Below are 16,415 nucleotides of genomic sequence, written 5' to 3' on the forward strand. Positions count from 1 at the left end.
GAAAAAAAAAAAGAATGTTAAATTATCCATGAAAAGTAAGTTATTATAGAAAAAAAAGGAATATTAAATTATCTATGAAAAGTAAATTTATTAATAGAAAATAAAAAGAAGAGGAAAAGCGAGAGTGTACGTGGCTTGTTAATTGGCTCACAAGTCATATCACTGTCGAAAAACATACAAGGCAGATTATGTGGTCATCTTCTCTCCTCGTCACTCTCTCTCTCTCCTTCTGATATGTCAAAATCCTCCGATCCAACCATTTTTTATTCTTCGAACTGTTTTTATATTTCTGAAAAATCTCACTTTCGTTATCCGTTTACAATTTCGACCAAGAAGCGTCTTCTCAGTGACAGGCTAGCATGCAAAGATTCATATAACAAGTGTATATATATATATATATAAATAATTATCCAAATATTTGAAATAATATATTTGCTTGAGAAAATTGAACCTTGAGCTCGAATTGTTGGTGTGGAAAGAGAGTTTGGAACATGGTGGGTGGTATTGTTGGGAGTAACATGGCGGCGACTGATGCGAGGAGGTTTCTAAGTTCGAATTTTGGCAACAGTTTCAGCAGAATCCACAGATGGGATTTCCACGATCGGTCCCAGATCGCAATCCCTAGAGCTCAATCTTCTTCATCCTCCGACAAGAACCGCCGCGAAAAGAAGCCCAGGAACCGACCCGTCACCACAGCTACAAAGGAAGGCGAAGAGACGTCTGCGAAGAAACTCGACGCACCTCCTCCCCCGCCGCCTCCGCGGACTCAGTCTCCGTCTCCGCCGCCGCTGAAACTCGACGATGTGAATCCCGTGGGTTTGGGACGGCGATCGCGGCAGCTCTTCGACGAGGTGTGGCGTAAATTCTCCGGCTTGGGTCAGATTTCGAGGACGACGAGACCCGATGAGCAGGATGCTCTCGACAGTCTTCTCATCAGAGAAGGGCCTATGTGCGAGTTCGCCGTCCCCGGCGCTCAAAACGTCACCGTTTTAGTCGTTGGAGCCACTAGCAGAATCGGCCGTATCGTCGTCCGTAAACTCATGCTCCGTGGCTACACCGTCAAGGTTCGATTTAACATTTCTTAAATAAAATGCTGATTCGTATATTATAAAGTCTTTGTTTAGAGCTTCATTATTAAAAATAAATGCTGATTCATAAAATATAGAGCTTTTTTTTAATTCAATGGTTGTTACTGTGTTTAGGCACTGGTGAGGAAAACAGATGAGGAAGTGATAAGCATGTTGCCAAGATCGGTAGATATTGTGGTCGGTGACGTGGGCGAACCGTCAACGCTTAAGTCTGCGGTGGAAAGCTGCAGCAAGATCATCTATTGCGCCACTGCTCGGTCTACTATCACTGCTGACCTCGTCCGGGTTGATCATTTGGGTGTTTATAACCTCACCAAGGCTCTTCAGGTATCTATGACTAAACAGTTAGTTGGTTTTGTTTTGTTGACAAGAGAGAGAGTAATCATTCATATGTTTTGAGTGCTTTGCAGGATTACAATAACAGACTAGCGCAGCTGAGAGCTGGTAAAAGCAGCAAAAGCAAGCTTTTGATTGCCAAGTTCAAGTCTGCTGAGGCGCTTGACGGTTGGGAAGTTCGTCAAGGGACTTACTTTCAGGACACAACTGCTTCTAAATATGATGGTGGGATGGATGCTAAGTTCGAGTTCACCGAATCTGAGAGAGCTGAGTTTTCAGGTACACACTACTCAGTCTTATGAGAGAGAGTTAGGCAATTCTTTTGAGGTGTACGGTGGTTTTAACCGGGTTTTCAAATGCAGGTTATGTTTTCACCCGAGGAGGATATGTTGAGTTGTCTAAGAAACTTTCACTTCCACTAGGTTCCACTCTTGACAGGTATTGACCGTCCTTACTCTCGTCTTGTTCTGTGAAATGATTGGATCATAGAAACGTAGAGAAAGGGGATAGATAAGCATTAGCTTATTTTGTGTGCTTATTCTTTTATATCAATAGGTATGAAGGCTTAGTTCTTTCTGTTGGTGGGAACGGAAGATCCTACGTTGTAATCCTTGAAGCTGGTCCTTCATCAGATATGTCTCAGAGCAAACTGTATTTCGCTAGGATTACTACCAAAGCTGGATTTTGTCGAGTATGAAAAGCATCATGTGTCTTGGCTCTCTTCCTCATTTATCTCTGGCTAAAACTTTGGTTCTTTGAGCAGGTAAGGGTACCATTTTCAGCTTTTCGTCCGGTTAATCCAGAAGATCCACCGCTAGATCCGTTTCTCGTTCATACATTGACAATACGTTTTGAGCCTAAAAGACAGGTTTGCTTACCCCTTTCGATGATTCAGCGCTTGTTTTGGGGGTTTGATCGGTTAGATCATTATTAGCCAAATACTTTCATTCCTTGGTGTGTGAGTTTAGCAATGTGTTGGGGTTTTTTAATCTCTTTCAGAGACCAGTTGATGGTGTTGCTGGTGCACAACAGGATCTAAGAAGCTTTAGCCTTGTATTCGAGTACATCAAGGCTTTGCCTGTAAGTAGTACTCAAACTTAATCCTTCTTGATGAAGTTCAACGCTTGGAAGACAGGAGAAGTATCAACTTTCTGCTTTTTTATCTGTAGGCCGGTCAAGAAACCGACTTTATATTGGTTTCATGTACTGGTTCTGGAGTAGAACCCAACAGAAGGGAGCAAGTGCTAAAAGCTAAGAGGGTCAGTCTACTTTTTTTCTGAAACGCACATTGCAACAACTCTTGGATCTGTCTTGAGGCTACCCATATTCAGGGCTGCTATGTTTTCACATCTCTTGCTCTTTGTCTGACTGTCCGCTAAAATGTGTCAGGCTGGTGAAGATTCATTGAGAAGATCAGGCCTTGGATACACCATTATTCGTCCTGGTCCCTTGAAGGTAACTCTTCTTTGAGTTTTAGCCAATGTATATATCTATGGATTTGACTATATTCTTACAAATTTTCTGATACAGGAGGAGCCAGGCGGTCAACGAGCTCTGATATTTGATCAGGGAAACAGAATATCTCAGGTTAGTTTCAGTCACAACACAAGTCACTACGCTCTCTCCCGGTGAACTCACTCAACTCTCCAATGCGCAATTTATCTATCAATTTTCAGGGCATTAGTTGCGCGGATGTGGCTGATATTTGTGTCAAGTCACTGCACGATTCAACGGCGAGAAACAAAAGCTTCGATGTGAGTTGCAGTTTACATAAAAGCAGCTGAAAATATGATTCAGCTATTGACCCATAAGAAGAAATCAGTCTATGACCTGTAAACAAAAGAAATGACAACATTGGATCTCACATACTTTTGTTTTCACTTACAGGTTTGCCATGAATACGTTGCTGAGCAAGGAATAGAGCTCTACGAGCTGGTAAGGAATAAACCATAAGAGGAACACTTACAGTTGCCACTTTTACATTATAATCTGACAAAGTTACTTGTTTCTCTCTCTCTCTCTCTCTCTCTCTCTCTATATATATATATATATGTATTGCTGCTTTCAGGTGGCTCATTTGCCAGACAAGGCGAACAACTATCTGACTCCTGCTTTATCTGTACTTGAGAAGAACACATGATACAAAGTTTCCCTCGCAATCCAGAAATGAAAAGGAAGAATCCTTTTTCTGCTGTTGTATTCATCTCAACCTCTGATATACATTACATATATACATACGTGTACTTGTATAATCTGTACAGACAAGAATCTCTTCTTCCTTGGTATCTATCTCCTCTGACATTGTTGTCTTATATTCATCTTTTGAGTTTGTGTAATACAAGAAAAGGGTGCGAAATTCTTGTTTTCTATATTACACACCACTCATTATAAAATGAATAATTTATACAGTTAGAGCGCTCATGTTATAACAGTATAAGCAAACATGACATTACTTCAGATTGTCCGTCGTATCCCATCTCTGATCATCAAAGCTTTGACAAAGGTTTGGCGCGAGTAGGAATGACAATCAAGGACCTGGACCGCGGGCTTGGCCCGTAAAAGCTTGCTGCGAGGCGGGATTGGGCCTCCATTTGGTAAGCCCGCAAATTTGCGGGCCTCGCGGGACGGGTTCAAAGTGGGACGGGTCGAAAGCGGGATGGGCTTAACCTGCGGGATTTTGAAGACCCGCAACCCTAAGTCCCTATTTCTGCTTTCGCCTAAAACATTGAGAGAGAGAGGGAGAGAGAGAGAATGTGATTCGACGTTATGTAGCTCCGGTGATGATGATGCTTCTGGTCTCCCAAGCGCCTTCAATCTGCACTGGTGGAGCTTCTTCGAATCATCATAAGAAGTTTGAAAACTCACTTTCCACCGAAAAAGAAGATCTAGTTCTCGCAATTGATTCTTCATAGTTTTGCCTATATGTATTTGTTCACATTATCATACATTTTGGAGTTTTAGGTTTCAATATATCTTTAACTAACTTCTATTATTCTTATTTGCAGAAGATGAAGTTGATGGTGAAGAAGAGAAATTCTCATCTTTTTGTCGCTTGTTGGTGATAAAGATGATGAACAAGAAGTGTGATTGATGTTTTCTTTTTATTTATTTTTGGGATTAGCATCCTTGATTTGGTGTTGGTTTTATTTAATTTTGGATTCAGAAAACTAAAGCATTTGTTATGAACTTATGATTTATAATATTTGGATTCAACAACTAAATTATTGTTTATTTTAAAAATGTTTGGAGTCTAACAAAAGTAAATAAACTAGTGTTTGATTCAACTAAAATCTTCAACTAACAAGGGTTTTGCCATATCCAGTTCAATCATCGACTAAACTCACTTACTGATGCGTCATGAAACTGATAAAGCGTCCTGAATCATGTCTTGAAGCGTTCAGGAGCCATATGTTCGTTTGTAATTCTATGTTCTGCTGGTCGATCCGCAAAGGCCTACATGTTTTGCGGTACGGGTTTGGTCAGCCATTTTGAGGACCGCAGCCCGCGCGGACCTGACCTGCCGTGATCCGCTCGAAGACGAGTCCGCTGCGGTACGGGACGGGACGAGACGGATCAACCTGTTTGACATTCCTATGCGCGAGAGTCGAAAAGTGAAGACGTCGGAGACACGTACGCAACTTCTCCGGAGCTTTCTTTTTTGACTCTGACGTATCAATGTTTTTTTTCCTGACGTGGCAACACGTGTCTCCTGTTAGGCTATAATGGAGTGAGGCCCATTAGATTCAATAATGGGTTTTTACTTTTTCCAGTTTCGGTGTTAAATGGGTTATTTAATTGTGACCGGGTTTGGCTCGGATCCGACCCGACAAGGAGCTGAAAAAACACAAGCGAGAGAGAGAGGCGGCGTTAAACAGTGAGAGAGAAGGAAAGGGAGAAGAAGAAGAAGAGTGGAGTGGAGGAGAGGAGAAAGATGAACAAGAAGGAGATATTCAAGCTAGCGAAGGGTTTCAGGGGAAGAGCGAAGAACTGCATAAGAATCGCGAGGGAGAGAGTGGAGAAAGCTCTTCAGTACTCTTACAGAGACAGGCGCAACAAGAAACGTGAGATGAGAGGTCTCTGGATCGAGCGTATCAACGCTGGCTCCCGTCAGCACGGTGTACGTTCTTCTTTTGCATTCCCCCAAAATTCTGATTAGGTGTTTCGCCTGATTCCTTCCGTTGACTGCTAGATTCCTTTGGATTCTATTTCGTTCTAGCTGCGCTGATTAGTTTAGAAATGACACTTTTGAAATCAAACTTATTTTAGGGTTTATAATCTTTAGTGTTTTGTTTTGTTTTTTTTTTGTAAAGTTGAATGTTTGATTACTGTCTTCGTCTACCTCCCAAGTTGTAGTTTGGTTTCTTGTCAATTGTTTCAAACGCACTGAAACCCTTGGCTCCTAATACAAATTGAGGAACATATTATTCATATAACTCGATTACCTTGTTTCAGCTTTGTCCTTAAATTTTCTCCCTTTTTGACTTCTTCTGTTTACTTCTAGTCTTGGTTTTATTCTTTAATGACTGTATATCTCTCTTTGCATCTGTTTTAATATATGTGGATCAGTACCCTGTTTCTGGTGAAGAAATTTTTGGAATCTTAACGTTTAAAGCTTGAAACAGGTGAATTACGGTAACTTTATCCACGGACTGATGAAGGAGAACATCCAGCTGAACCGTAAAGTCCTCTCTGAGTTATCTATGCATGAGCCTTACAGCTTCAAAGCACTCGTTGACGTCTCCCGCAACTCCTTCCCTGGAAATAAGAACGTTGTCCAAGCTCCTCGTAAACTAGACATTTCTTCTATTAATGCCTAGTTATGAATCCAAGTTAGTTTCATCTCTCCCGTCTTGTTCTCTTTCAAATGGAACACATACCCCATTTAGCTTTTTTGTCTGAATCACATGTACGCCGGTTTGGTGATAACTATTTAACTTTGGCAAATCTTGAGAGAATGCATTTCTGTCTTCTTGTTTATTAGTTTCAGAAATGAAACCTTAGTCACCTAAGTAGTTATAGACCTAACCCCTAGCAACACAACCATGTGCGCTTTCATCACATGAGTGCTCTTTGCGCAAGAAACAAGTACCGGAACCGTGAATCAAAAGGAACAACACCGCATTTGCTACCCCCCACCGTTGTCTCCGGTGAATACACTGCTCAACAAATGCGGGTTGGGGAGGAGGCAAGTGTCTTGAAATCCACAGAACAACCAACTTCCCCCTGGGGCTCACTCCCACAATCAACGTTCTTCTAAATGTCTCATTTGATATGGGCTAAGGAAAGCATTATAACAATGAATTTTTTTGTTCAAAAAGGAAAAAAAAATGAATTTTTTTGATCTAAGTGGTCCGTATCAATTAAATATCTTTAAAAAAATTGTTAAAATAATTCAAGCAATTTATAATTAGCAAATAATTTCATAAAATTCATACCAAGTTTTCTCAAAAATTTTGATTTGAATTTTTTTGCTTTTTATATCATTTTCTAATTATAAGAACTGTTTTCAGATACTTTATGTTTTTATGTTTATATTTCATTTATAAATACTGTTGATAATAAAAATTATATTGGAGATAATATATTTACTTATAGTACATTCTACACATAAAACTTGAAAAGAAAAAAACAATTAACTAATTATTTTTGGTGTAGTAGTAGACTTAAATATTGCTTTCTAAAACGAAAAATTATCCATTATTTTTTCTTCTAAATTTTACTTTATTGATGCATATTTTATTACTATTTATTTTTGTACCATTCATTTTACTCTTTAAAATGAGAGGTAAACAAAAGTATGTTTTTATATTTAGCTTTATAGTTTCCATACATTATAAAAATCAATACTATATAATTTCCTAAATAAAAACTTCATATGTGTGGTTTGTTTTATAAACTCCGAAATTAGATATTTTATCCAATAACACAACCCTTAAACAAGAAACAACGAAAAATAGAATTCTTTCTCAGCCCATTACATTAGCTATTTTTTCATTATATTTTTATGTTAAAATTTATTCCAAAAATATCATTTACTAATGAAAAAGTAGAAAAATTTCTCCATTTGTGCGTGTTTACTTTTTGTTCTTTTACGGGAAAAGGAAGAAGAAGGAGGAAGAAAAATAATGTGGCTACCGAAAACAGATGCGACATGTAAAGGAACATTAAGTGGTTCAGTTGCTGTTGCAATAGACAAAGACAAAACTAGCCAAAATGCTATCAAATGGACAATGGAGAATCTTACTTCTCGGGGCCAAACTCTTGCTCTTATTCATGTCGCTCCCAAATCTCAATCTTCTTCAGGTTCATTAAGGAATGCTTTCAATCCTTCATTTTTTGCTCAATGATTCTTATGAGTGAATTCAGGTTTTTTTTTTTACTTGCAGACATTGAAGACGGAACAATGCATATGCAGCAAATGGATAAGCAAACAAAAGATCTCTTTGTATCTTTCCACTGTTATTGCAGCCGTAAAGAAGTAAATAATAATTGAAATCTAGAGCTTGTTAATTAAAATCGGTTTGATTCTTTGTTAAAAACTTAAAATTTATAAACTTTCTTTTAATATATATGTGCAGATACATTGTCTGGATGTTTTGCTTGAAGACGCTGACAAAGTCAAAGCGATTGTTGAATACGTTACAGTTTCTGCCATCGAGAATTTAGTACTTGGTGCTCCATCAAGGAGTAGCTTTATGAGGTAATAAAAAAAAATTGATCATTAGAGTTTTGATTTATTGATTGCGTGCAGCAGAAGATTAACCAAAATTAGGTTTTGATACTCAAACAGAAGATTCAAAACGGATTTACCAACGAGTGTGTCAAAGGCAGCTCCAGATTTCTGCAATGTTTACGTCATTTCCAAAGGCAAAATATCTTCCTTACGAAGCTCCTCTCGTCCTGCTCCTTACAAATCAACAGTTCTCAGCGATTTTGAAAATCAGGAAACTGCTGCCTCTGAGAAAAAACACAAACCAGGTGACTGTTTCAATCTTGAGGATAAATGTTTCTTGGTTTCTTGCCCTTCAAGCAACTCAACACACGTTCTTTAACTCTGTCATCTTTCTTGTTTTCAACAGCTAACACAACCCCAATAACTAGGGCACGAAGATCAGTTGATTCAGATGGTCCAAGGTAAATGTTATGTTACATTACTCATCTCGAGTGATTACTTTAAAAAATCTCCCAAATCTTGGTCTCGATGTTTTTGTGTAGACCAGGGTTTGTGAAACTACCACAAGGACACATTAAAATGAAAGGAGACTTCTCAGATTCAGAGTCCGAGTTCTCATTCATAAGTGCTTCACAACAAGGATCAGAAAACTCATTTATCAGCTCGGGGACGCCGAGTAGTATAGATAGGTGTTCTTTTACCTACGACTTACCAGACTCAGCAAGAACCTCAAGAATGTCAACTAGCTCAGAGCAGAGCATTGGTTCACATAGATTAGGGATCAAGTTCACGGATCTAGGTTTTCTCAATAACTCTTCAACGGCTTCTGAAGAGAGTGGAAGAACTTCTTGCTCTTACTCATCTCAGAGCTTGGATGATGTTGAAGCTCAAATGAGGAGACTGCGTTTAGAGCTAAAACAAACCATGGATATGTATAGCTCAGCTTGCAGAGAAGCTTTAACCGCAAGGCAAGAGGTATATATTTATTATACACATGGTTCTAAATCTTGGTCTACTTAGCAACTCGATACTATCCGAAACAAGTTTTAAAAAATCTGATTTATATGACTCAGATCGGTTTAAACTACTTTTTAAATCAATCTAAATTAATCTAAAATCTGTTAAATAAAAAAATAGTGTTGGTACAAATTCACGAACTTATCTAATTTCTTTTGTTGTATATATCTAATAATAATAATTCATCGAAATAATTTTATAATTAAACCCCGAATAACATGCCTAGTTGAACACGAATCGCCTAGTTTATTTCTTGAACACTAATTATACATTATGGTTTCTCAAGTGGTTGTTTCATCAAAACCAAACTAAAATCTTCATTGTTTTAGGCGACAGAGCTGAAAAATCTGAGGTCAGAAGAGGGAAGAAGAATGGAAGAACTAAAGATGACAGAGGAGACAGCAATTTCAATGATGGAAAATGAGAAGGCAAAGGCCAAAACAGCCATGGAAGCTGCTGAAGCTGCAAACAGGCTTGCGGAAGCTGAGGCAAAGAGAAGACTAACCGCAGAGATGAAGGCACTGAAAGAAAGCGACTCTCCCACTCGGTATAGCATGGTTCGGTACAGGAAGTACACTGTTCATGAAATCGAAGAAGGAACTGGAAACTTCGCAGAGTCAAGAAAAGTGGGAGAAGGAGGGTATGGGCCTGTGTTTAGAGGTCATCTTGATCACACAAGTGTTGCTGTTAAGGTCTTACGTCCTGATGCTGCTCAAGGAAGATCACAGTTTCAAAAAGAGGTAAGAACTGCAATCACAAAGAGGGTTTTTGTAGTATAAGGTTCGGTTCCTTTTAGTTTACCTGTGCCACAAGAAAGACTTGTTGATTGAGAAAGTTTGAAACTTCATGTGTGTTTACTTGTGTCAGAAGAAAGTTTTGTTGAGTGAAGTTTAGATTTTGTTAACTTTAGTTTACTTGTATTACAAGAAAGTTTTGTTGAGTGAGAATGTTTGAAACTTCATGTGTGTTTTGCCCCACAGGTTGAAGTACTAAGTTGCATAAGGCATCCAAACATGGTGCTTCTATTAGGAGCCTGTCCAGAATATGGCATTCTCGTCTACGAATACATGGCCAAAGGAAGCTTAGATGACCGTCTCTTCAGACGCGGAAACACGCCTCCGATCTCATGGCAACTGCGTTTCAGAATCGCTGCAGAGATAGCTACTGGCCTACTCTTCTTACACCAGACCAAACCAGAACCAATTGTCCACCGAGACTTGAAACCAGGAAACGTTCTCCTCGACCACAACTACGTCAGCAAGATCAGCGACGTAGGGCTAGCGAGACTAGTCCCGGCGGTAGCAGAGAACGTGACTCAGTACAGAGTCACATCAGCTGCAGGAACGTTCTGTTACATCGACCCTGAGTATCAACAAACAGGAATGTTGGGTGTGAAGTCTGATGTTTATTCGCTGGGGATCATGCTTTTGCAGCTTTTGACTGCGAAACAGCCAATGGGTTTGGCTTATTATGTGGAACAGGCCATTGAAGAAGGGAAGCTGAAAGATATGCTAGATCCTGCAGTACCAGATTGGCCGTTAGAGGAAGCTATGTCTCTTGCTAAGTTATCGTTACAATGTGCTGAGTTGAGAAGAAAAGATAGGCCTGATCTTGGTAAAGAAGTGATGCCTGAGCTTAATAGACTAAGAGAGTTAGGTGCAGAGAGTCTTGAGAGTGTGTTTTATGCTGGACATGGACCGTTTTCACATTCTAGCCAAGTCTCTTATACATCGGTAAGAAAATTGCTTTTAATTTTTTTTTTTAAATTCACCAGATTAGATGTTATATTTCTCTATGGTGTATGAGATTTTTTTTGTGTGTGGGGGGGGGAATTGCAGGAAGGTAGGAGTGCTCCTTCTATATCGAATCCAGGATCTTATATATCAAACCCATAGTGTTGAGAACAGATGAGGAATCTGGTAAGGCATGGCACACTCTTGTTACATATCTGAACCTTGTTGAGATAAACACTCATGAATCATGATTGACATTTTGATTTACAGGAGAGATAAATGTCAGTATAAGAAAGCCAAGAGCAATGTATATATATATTCACGATAAAAAAAAAACTGCTTCTTTGAGCTGTAGAAGAGAGGTGTTTGAGATTTAAAGCCAATATTATTTTTTTGTGTTTTCGATTAAGAAACAATATTTATATACAGGGAACATAATTTATTCAGAAGACGTAAATATTAGTTGCATCACTCATTCACTCACTCGAATAACATAAGCTAGCCAGCTACACTTTACCGTTCTAAACTTATTTCGTAATATTCGTGGGCCTGAGCCCAATAAGAGGTCCACGAAGAAAACATTACCCAAGGTTGAAATAGTTCCTCTATCATCGTCTCCAACCTACGAGCTGTACATTGAGTTTCCCAGATAAGAGAATCAATTTCTAATTAGTTTCTCCAAAGAAGAATAAGATGAAGCAACCTACGTTTCCCAGCGCGGCGGCGGAGGAAACCAAATCAGAGCAAAACCAGACCGGAGCAAAGCAGAAATCGAAGAAATTCCCAACTGCAACCGAGCTAATCTCACACTACCAGAAGCAAGGGGGACTCGAAGCAGCTGAAGCCTCGGTTAAGGTAATCGAAGACCTGCAAAACGCGCTCGTGCGAGTCGCTTCGTCATCGAAGAACGCCTCCAGCAAGAGCAAGCTTCTAGCTGACGCGAGGAAAATCGACGCCATTAGTGGAAGGCTTGCCGTCGTGGACGCCAAGTTGGAGACGAAGCCTGGATACGTCGAGACTTTCGCGTTAGGGTTAGCTTCCGGTGCAGCACTTAACGGAATTAGCGCCGTTTGGCCTCACGTTACCAGAGGGATCAGTCAGGTTTGGTCCGCCGTTAAGAGTGGGACAGATCCGTCAGCTGCCTCTTAAACTGAATATTCTCTCCAGTGGTTCGGTTACTTGGTGTTGTATTAGCTAACTTCAGTTTTTTCACTGTTGGAACAAAAAAAATTAGTTTTTTTTTTTGTTATCGTCTATGTTTACTGTTGTTCCTTTTGGAAAATGCAAATAAGAAGAGTGAATTGAAAAGTTTCAGCAATCAGACATAGGAGCTCTTGAATCAAAAACATTATTCGAGGCAAATCTTACCTTCTGATCGCATTAGGCGGTCTTGTGTGAATGTTTGAAGCTGAACTTGGGGACAATGGTCGCTTTAGAGGTATGGGCTTGTGTGAGGGAATCAGAGACGAAATTAGAATGTCAGCAACACACGCTGGTGTTTCCGCCAGGATATCATATCTTCAACACCTCCTTGATTAGAAAGAGCATTAACTTTGTTTATTTGTTGATCTCTCTCTCTCTCTGTTAAGTTTCACCTGTGGATTTTGCCCTCGAGCTTTGTTTGATGAAGCCTACTTAGATTTCTTTCCACGCATTTGGATCTTCCTTCTTCTTCGAACTAATTACATACTTTCATTTTTTTTTCTTGGTTCCGCCTAGGATGTCACTTTTTCACTGCTTGGCACTCTGATCTTTTTTAATAAGAGAGGCACACCATCTCCATCAGATTTCCTCATTTTTTCTATCAGACCATGTCTCTCCTCTCTGCGTTGAGGCGCAAATGCTGCTATTGCCCAGACTAAAGAATTTTGTTTTGTTTGGAAGATTTCTCAAACTGCTTTTGTTCTGTCTTTTTCTTGCCAAACATGTTGTATAGTGTCTCTTAACTGGTATGATGACCATCTTACTTTCTTATTTGCATCTTTCACAAGATTAATCCTCCGCCTTGGTCACAAGATGGTGCTGACAGCATTGGGCACAAATCAACTATTTATCATCTTTGAAGAAACTGTAGAGACCATTACATCGCCATAACCACACCAAAAATTGAGTATAGTTAGGCAATGATATCAACAAAGTGAAAGCATCTGTAACCTGAAGAAGAATAAGATGGATGGAGGAAATATCAACTTGAAGTAGAAAACCCAAAAGGTGAAATTGGATTACACTCAGTTTAAGAAGGATTACTATCAGAGCAAGTGAGGGAGATGTAAAAGTAGCCATTGCTCATTGCTGCTGGTTAAGACGCCGTAGTGTAGACTGTAGAGGGATCAGAATCGTCATTCTCCTCCGCTGGCTCGAGAGCGCTCCCCTTGAGGAGACTTTACTCGAGACTTTTCTCCTCTCAGTTTAAACAATCGGACTGCAAAGTCAAAATTCCCGGCGACGGGGATTAAAGTTGCCCATGTAAGAGAGAGGAATGAGAACCAATTTGAAATCCTTAATTTTGTTACCTTTATTCCTAGAGGGAAACAAGAAACTCTTTAAATGGGCTTATATTCATCTATTAGGCCGTCCATAAATGGGCTTCTTTAGCGGGAAACCCACCGACCTTATTTTTTACCCCCAAAAAAATACAACTACTTCTCCTTGTGGGAAAGAGAAATAATTTCTTTTAAATAAAATAGACATTTTTTTTATAAAATCTCCTCTTTCTGGTTCGGTTCTCGCGTTCTGCAAACTCCTCCGTCGATTTCAGGTGCGTGATTTGAGTTCTAACTCATGCTTCTGCTTCGAATTTTTTAGTGATTCTGGGTTTCTGTTGTGTCTCTCTGTACGGTTAATTACGTAGAGTACTCTTCGAAGCTAATTATTAGGGTATACACTATAGATCTACTATGGCTCCTTCTCGAAAAACATAATTACTCTTATTGTTTGATTGATTTTGTTCGATTCCTGTGTCTGTGATATCTGATTGATTCATAGGGAAAGAATTAAAGGTTAGCCGATTGATCTTTTGATGTTTATCGATCTGAGCATGTTGAAGTAGATATTTTGGAACCTCTTTATTGATTTTGATTATGTTTACTAATTATTTGTACAATTATATCTCTCCATTTGCTAACTGGCTAGCTTTTACTTATCATCGTGTACTAACAAGTCACTGACTTTTCAAGTTTCAGACATTCTGTGCCGTTAAATCTTTTGTCTAATTCGGATTATTTATAGTTGGCAGTTTCATTTCTAATATATGTTGTGTGGTGATGTGTTCTTACTAGCAGCTGAGGGATGTCGGCATATGACAATGTTATTGGTGGGAAGTTAAAGCTAAAAGGGAAGGCTTTAGATGTGAAAGCAGGTGGAGTCAAGAAGAAGAAGAAGAAACAAAAGAAACAAGAAGAACAAGCTCTTAAAATTACTGATCATCATGAACTCATAGAAGGTACACATGACCCGCTTCATTCCCCAAGTTTTGTATAAGCATTTGACTTGAGCTGTTTTTTTTTACATTCAATCGATATGTTGTGTATTGGCGTTTTGGTTATAGGAGAAAATACTGAAGCTTTGGGTGAATTGATTGGAGAAGAAGGAGAAGAAGATGAAGCGGGTATGAGTGAATTGGCGAAATACGACGATGATCAGTTAACGCCTGCAGAGAGAAGGTACATAGAGCAGAAGCAGAGACTGGATGTGCATAAACTGGCTAAGGAAGCAAACAAGTCTCACCGTAACAGGATTGAGGATTTCAATCAGTACCTGGCTAACATGAGCGAGCACTACGATATCCCTAAAGTCGGACCTGGTTAATCTTATTCTTCACTGGCTTTCTTCAGCTCTGCTTATCGATTTGTCATTGTTAAATAACTTCTGTTGGATCTATGTTGTGTTTTCCCTTAACATTTCAATTGTGTGATCTCCACTCTCTTTATGAAAAAATAAAACACACCTTGGAATCTTTTATCAACTCCTTTGAACCATTAGAGGGCTGCCAATAACTTTATCGAGTTTGAGTAAACAGTGTCATATTATTTTGGTCTATACCAACAAAGAATTGGAATGAGGCAACATAACAACAACACACTGTTTTTCTTTGTCACGAAAACTAGATTCGTGGTCTCATCTTCTTTACCCAGTTACATCCTCCAAGGCTTGGATTCCATAAGCCAGTCATACAACAACTTCAATTTGGCAACAATCGTATCTTCACCCTCAGCTGGATCTTCAAGCTTCTGAAACTTAAGTGCGTTCTCAAAGACTGTCTGCATTTCATATATTACCGTGACTGTCAGAAAAGCTGAGCAGAATGTGGAAGCATCCAGCTAACTTACAGTATGCAAGTCACCCCCAGTCATAGAACAATTCGAATTCGGTTTATCATCAAGGATTTAGAATTCAACAAAATAACATGCGCAGTTAACGCAAATACCTAATAATCTAATATATTGGGGCAGGAACTCCCAAGGACAATCTTGGTCAAGAGCTGGAACAGACACCCCACGAAGCATGTATACATGAAACATCACCACTCACCAGATTGCTTTGTAATAGTCTTTAGAATCCTCTCTGATATTAATTAACAAAAAGATATCAATAATAGTGCGAAGCTAGAGCTTGAATGAAGAATAGAACCCGTCCAACAATCTAACTCTCGTTGAAACACAGAAAGAGAGATCGTGACCAGTGAACAAAGAAGAGTGGCCACGTCGGAATGTCGAATGACAAGAGTTGTCAAAAAGAAGCAAGAGATCCTGTACTTCGAATCACATCCTACACCAGCCACGCGCAACACGTGACAATTAACTAACAGTTGGGACGAAAATAACAAGCTTCTTTGAGTTTTCTTCGTCCCACATCGGTTGCTGAAGATACGTTCGCTTTAACTCGATGTGTATATAAAGCACGTCGTATTCACTGTTCAACTTATACCTTTCTCGGCCTTTTGGCTAAGATCAAGTGTAGTATCTGTTCTTATCAGTTTAATATCTGATATGTGGTCCACTGGACCACACGATATTAACTCTATTTTTTAAGGGAGAAGACCCATTAAGATAGCTTGCTATCTGGGTTTTCGCGAGTCGTCCATGCGTTGCACTATAGCATGGGTCTGGCTCATCCCGCCAATAAAAGTCCAATAAATTTTTTAAATTATCTGTTGTGAGCTCAGCTCACGATTCGAAATTAGTTGGGTTTTCTTTACTCATTAACCAAATAGACATTGGATTGAATCAAACATCTTATTAGACCTGAAGTCTAACCGGCAAATCAAACCGAACCATTTCTGTTTCATCGTTTTGTATGAAATAAAATGTGGGAAAAAAAAGATTCCGGGAAAAGTGAGAGAGATGGGGAAGGCGATAGGATTGCTGATAAGCGGGACGCTTGTGTATCACCATTGTGCCAATTGAAACGTGACTCTTCTCTGGTGTCCTTATCGTTCTTTTATCTTCCCTCACCGTTCTTGGTATTCTATTTTGCAAGTCAATGTCTCGTATGATTCTCAGATTTTTCGTTTTGAATTTTTTTATGATGATTCGAGTACGAAAATATGTTTGTATTTGGTCTCTGGTT

At 39.3% G+C, this 16,415-nt stretch overlaps 5 protein-coding genes and 1 non-coding gene across 6 annotated transcripts; all 6 read left to right on the forward strand.

Annotated features, from left to right (window-relative positions):
• Window positions 1–211: 211 nt before the first annotated feature.
• BNAC05G12780D (protein HIGH CHLOROPHYLL FLUORESCENCE PHENOTYPE 173, chloroplastic) lies at window positions 212–3,793 on the forward strand. The gene is made up of 13 exons (XM_013805013.3): window positions 212–1,064; window positions 1,203–1,415; window positions 1,499–1,703; window positions 1,787–1,862; window positions 1,980–2,115; window positions 2,188–2,292; window positions 2,424–2,504; window positions 2,594–2,683; window positions 2,814–2,879; window positions 2,955–3,011; window positions 3,101–3,178; window positions 3,312–3,359; window positions 3,493–3,793. The coding sequence occupies exons 1-13, from the start codon at window positions 492–494 to the stop codon at window positions 3,562–3,564; spliced, it is 1,800 nt and encodes a 599-aa protein (XP_013660467.1). The 5' UTR covers window positions 212–491; the 3' UTR covers window positions 3,565–3,793.
• A 1,445-nt stretch (window positions 3,794–5,238) lies between these two features.
• LOC106365584 (50S ribosomal protein L20-like) lies at window positions 5,239–6,401 on the forward strand. The gene is made up of 2 exons (XM_013805012.2): window positions 5,239–5,541; window positions 6,047–6,401. The coding sequence occupies exons 1-2, from the start codon at window positions 5,356–5,358 to the stop codon at window positions 6,239–6,241; spliced, it is 381 nt and encodes a 126-aa protein (XP_013660466.1). The 5' UTR covers window positions 5,239–5,355; the 3' UTR covers window positions 6,242–6,401.
• A 35-nt stretch (window positions 6,402–6,436) lies between these two features.
• LOC106365583 (U-box domain-containing protein 35) lies at window positions 6,437–11,322 on the forward strand. The gene is made up of 10 exons (XM_013805011.3): window positions 6,437–7,727; window positions 7,811–7,902; window positions 8,003–8,124; window positions 8,215–8,402; window positions 8,504–8,558; window positions 8,640–9,072; window positions 9,444–9,854; window positions 10,095–10,847; window positions 10,953–11,033; window positions 11,118–11,322. The coding sequence occupies exons 1-9, from the start codon at window positions 7,550–7,552 to the stop codon at window positions 11,007–11,009; spliced, it is 2,289 nt and encodes a 762-aa protein (XP_013660465.1). The 5' UTR covers window positions 6,437–7,549; the 3' UTR covers window positions 11,010–11,033; window positions 11,118–11,322.
• Window positions 11,323–11,456: 134 nt separating this feature from the next.
• On the forward strand, window positions 11,457–14,290 carry BNAC05G12810D. The gene is made up of 2 exons (XM_048758193.1): window positions 11,457–13,605; window positions 14,129–14,290. The coding sequence occupies exon 1, from the start codon at window positions 11,541–11,543 to the stop codon at window positions 11,994–11,996; it is 456 nt and encodes a 151-aa protein (XP_048614150.1). The 5' UTR covers window positions 11,457–11,540; the 3' UTR covers window positions 11,997–13,605; window positions 14,129–14,290.
• LOC106365582 (protein FAM32A) lies at window positions 14,135–14,802 on the forward strand. The gene is made up of 2 exons (XM_013805009.3): window positions 14,135–14,289; window positions 14,395–14,802. Exons 1-2 carry the CDS (start codon window positions 14,136–14,138, stop codon window positions 14,652–14,654), a joined length of 414 nt encoding a protein of 137 aa, XP_013660463.1. The 5' UTR covers window position 14,135; the 3' UTR covers window positions 14,655–14,802.
• A 967-nt stretch (window positions 14,803–15,769) lies between these two features.
• LOC125588076 lies at window positions 15,770–15,965 on the forward strand. Its single transcript, XR_007324472.1, has one exon. It is a non-coding gene; the product is annotated as a U2 spliceosomal RNA (small nuclear RNA).
• Window positions 15,966–16,415: the final 450 nt, after the last annotated feature.

This window comes from Brassica napus, chromosome C5 (assembly GCF_020379485.1).
Source record: "Brassica napus cultivar Da-Ae chromosome C5, Da-Ae, whole genome shotgun sequence".
In the NCBI taxonomy this organism is placed as follows: domain Eukaryota; kingdom Viridiplantae; phylum Streptophyta; class Magnoliopsida; order Brassicales; family Brassicaceae; genus Brassica; species Brassica napus.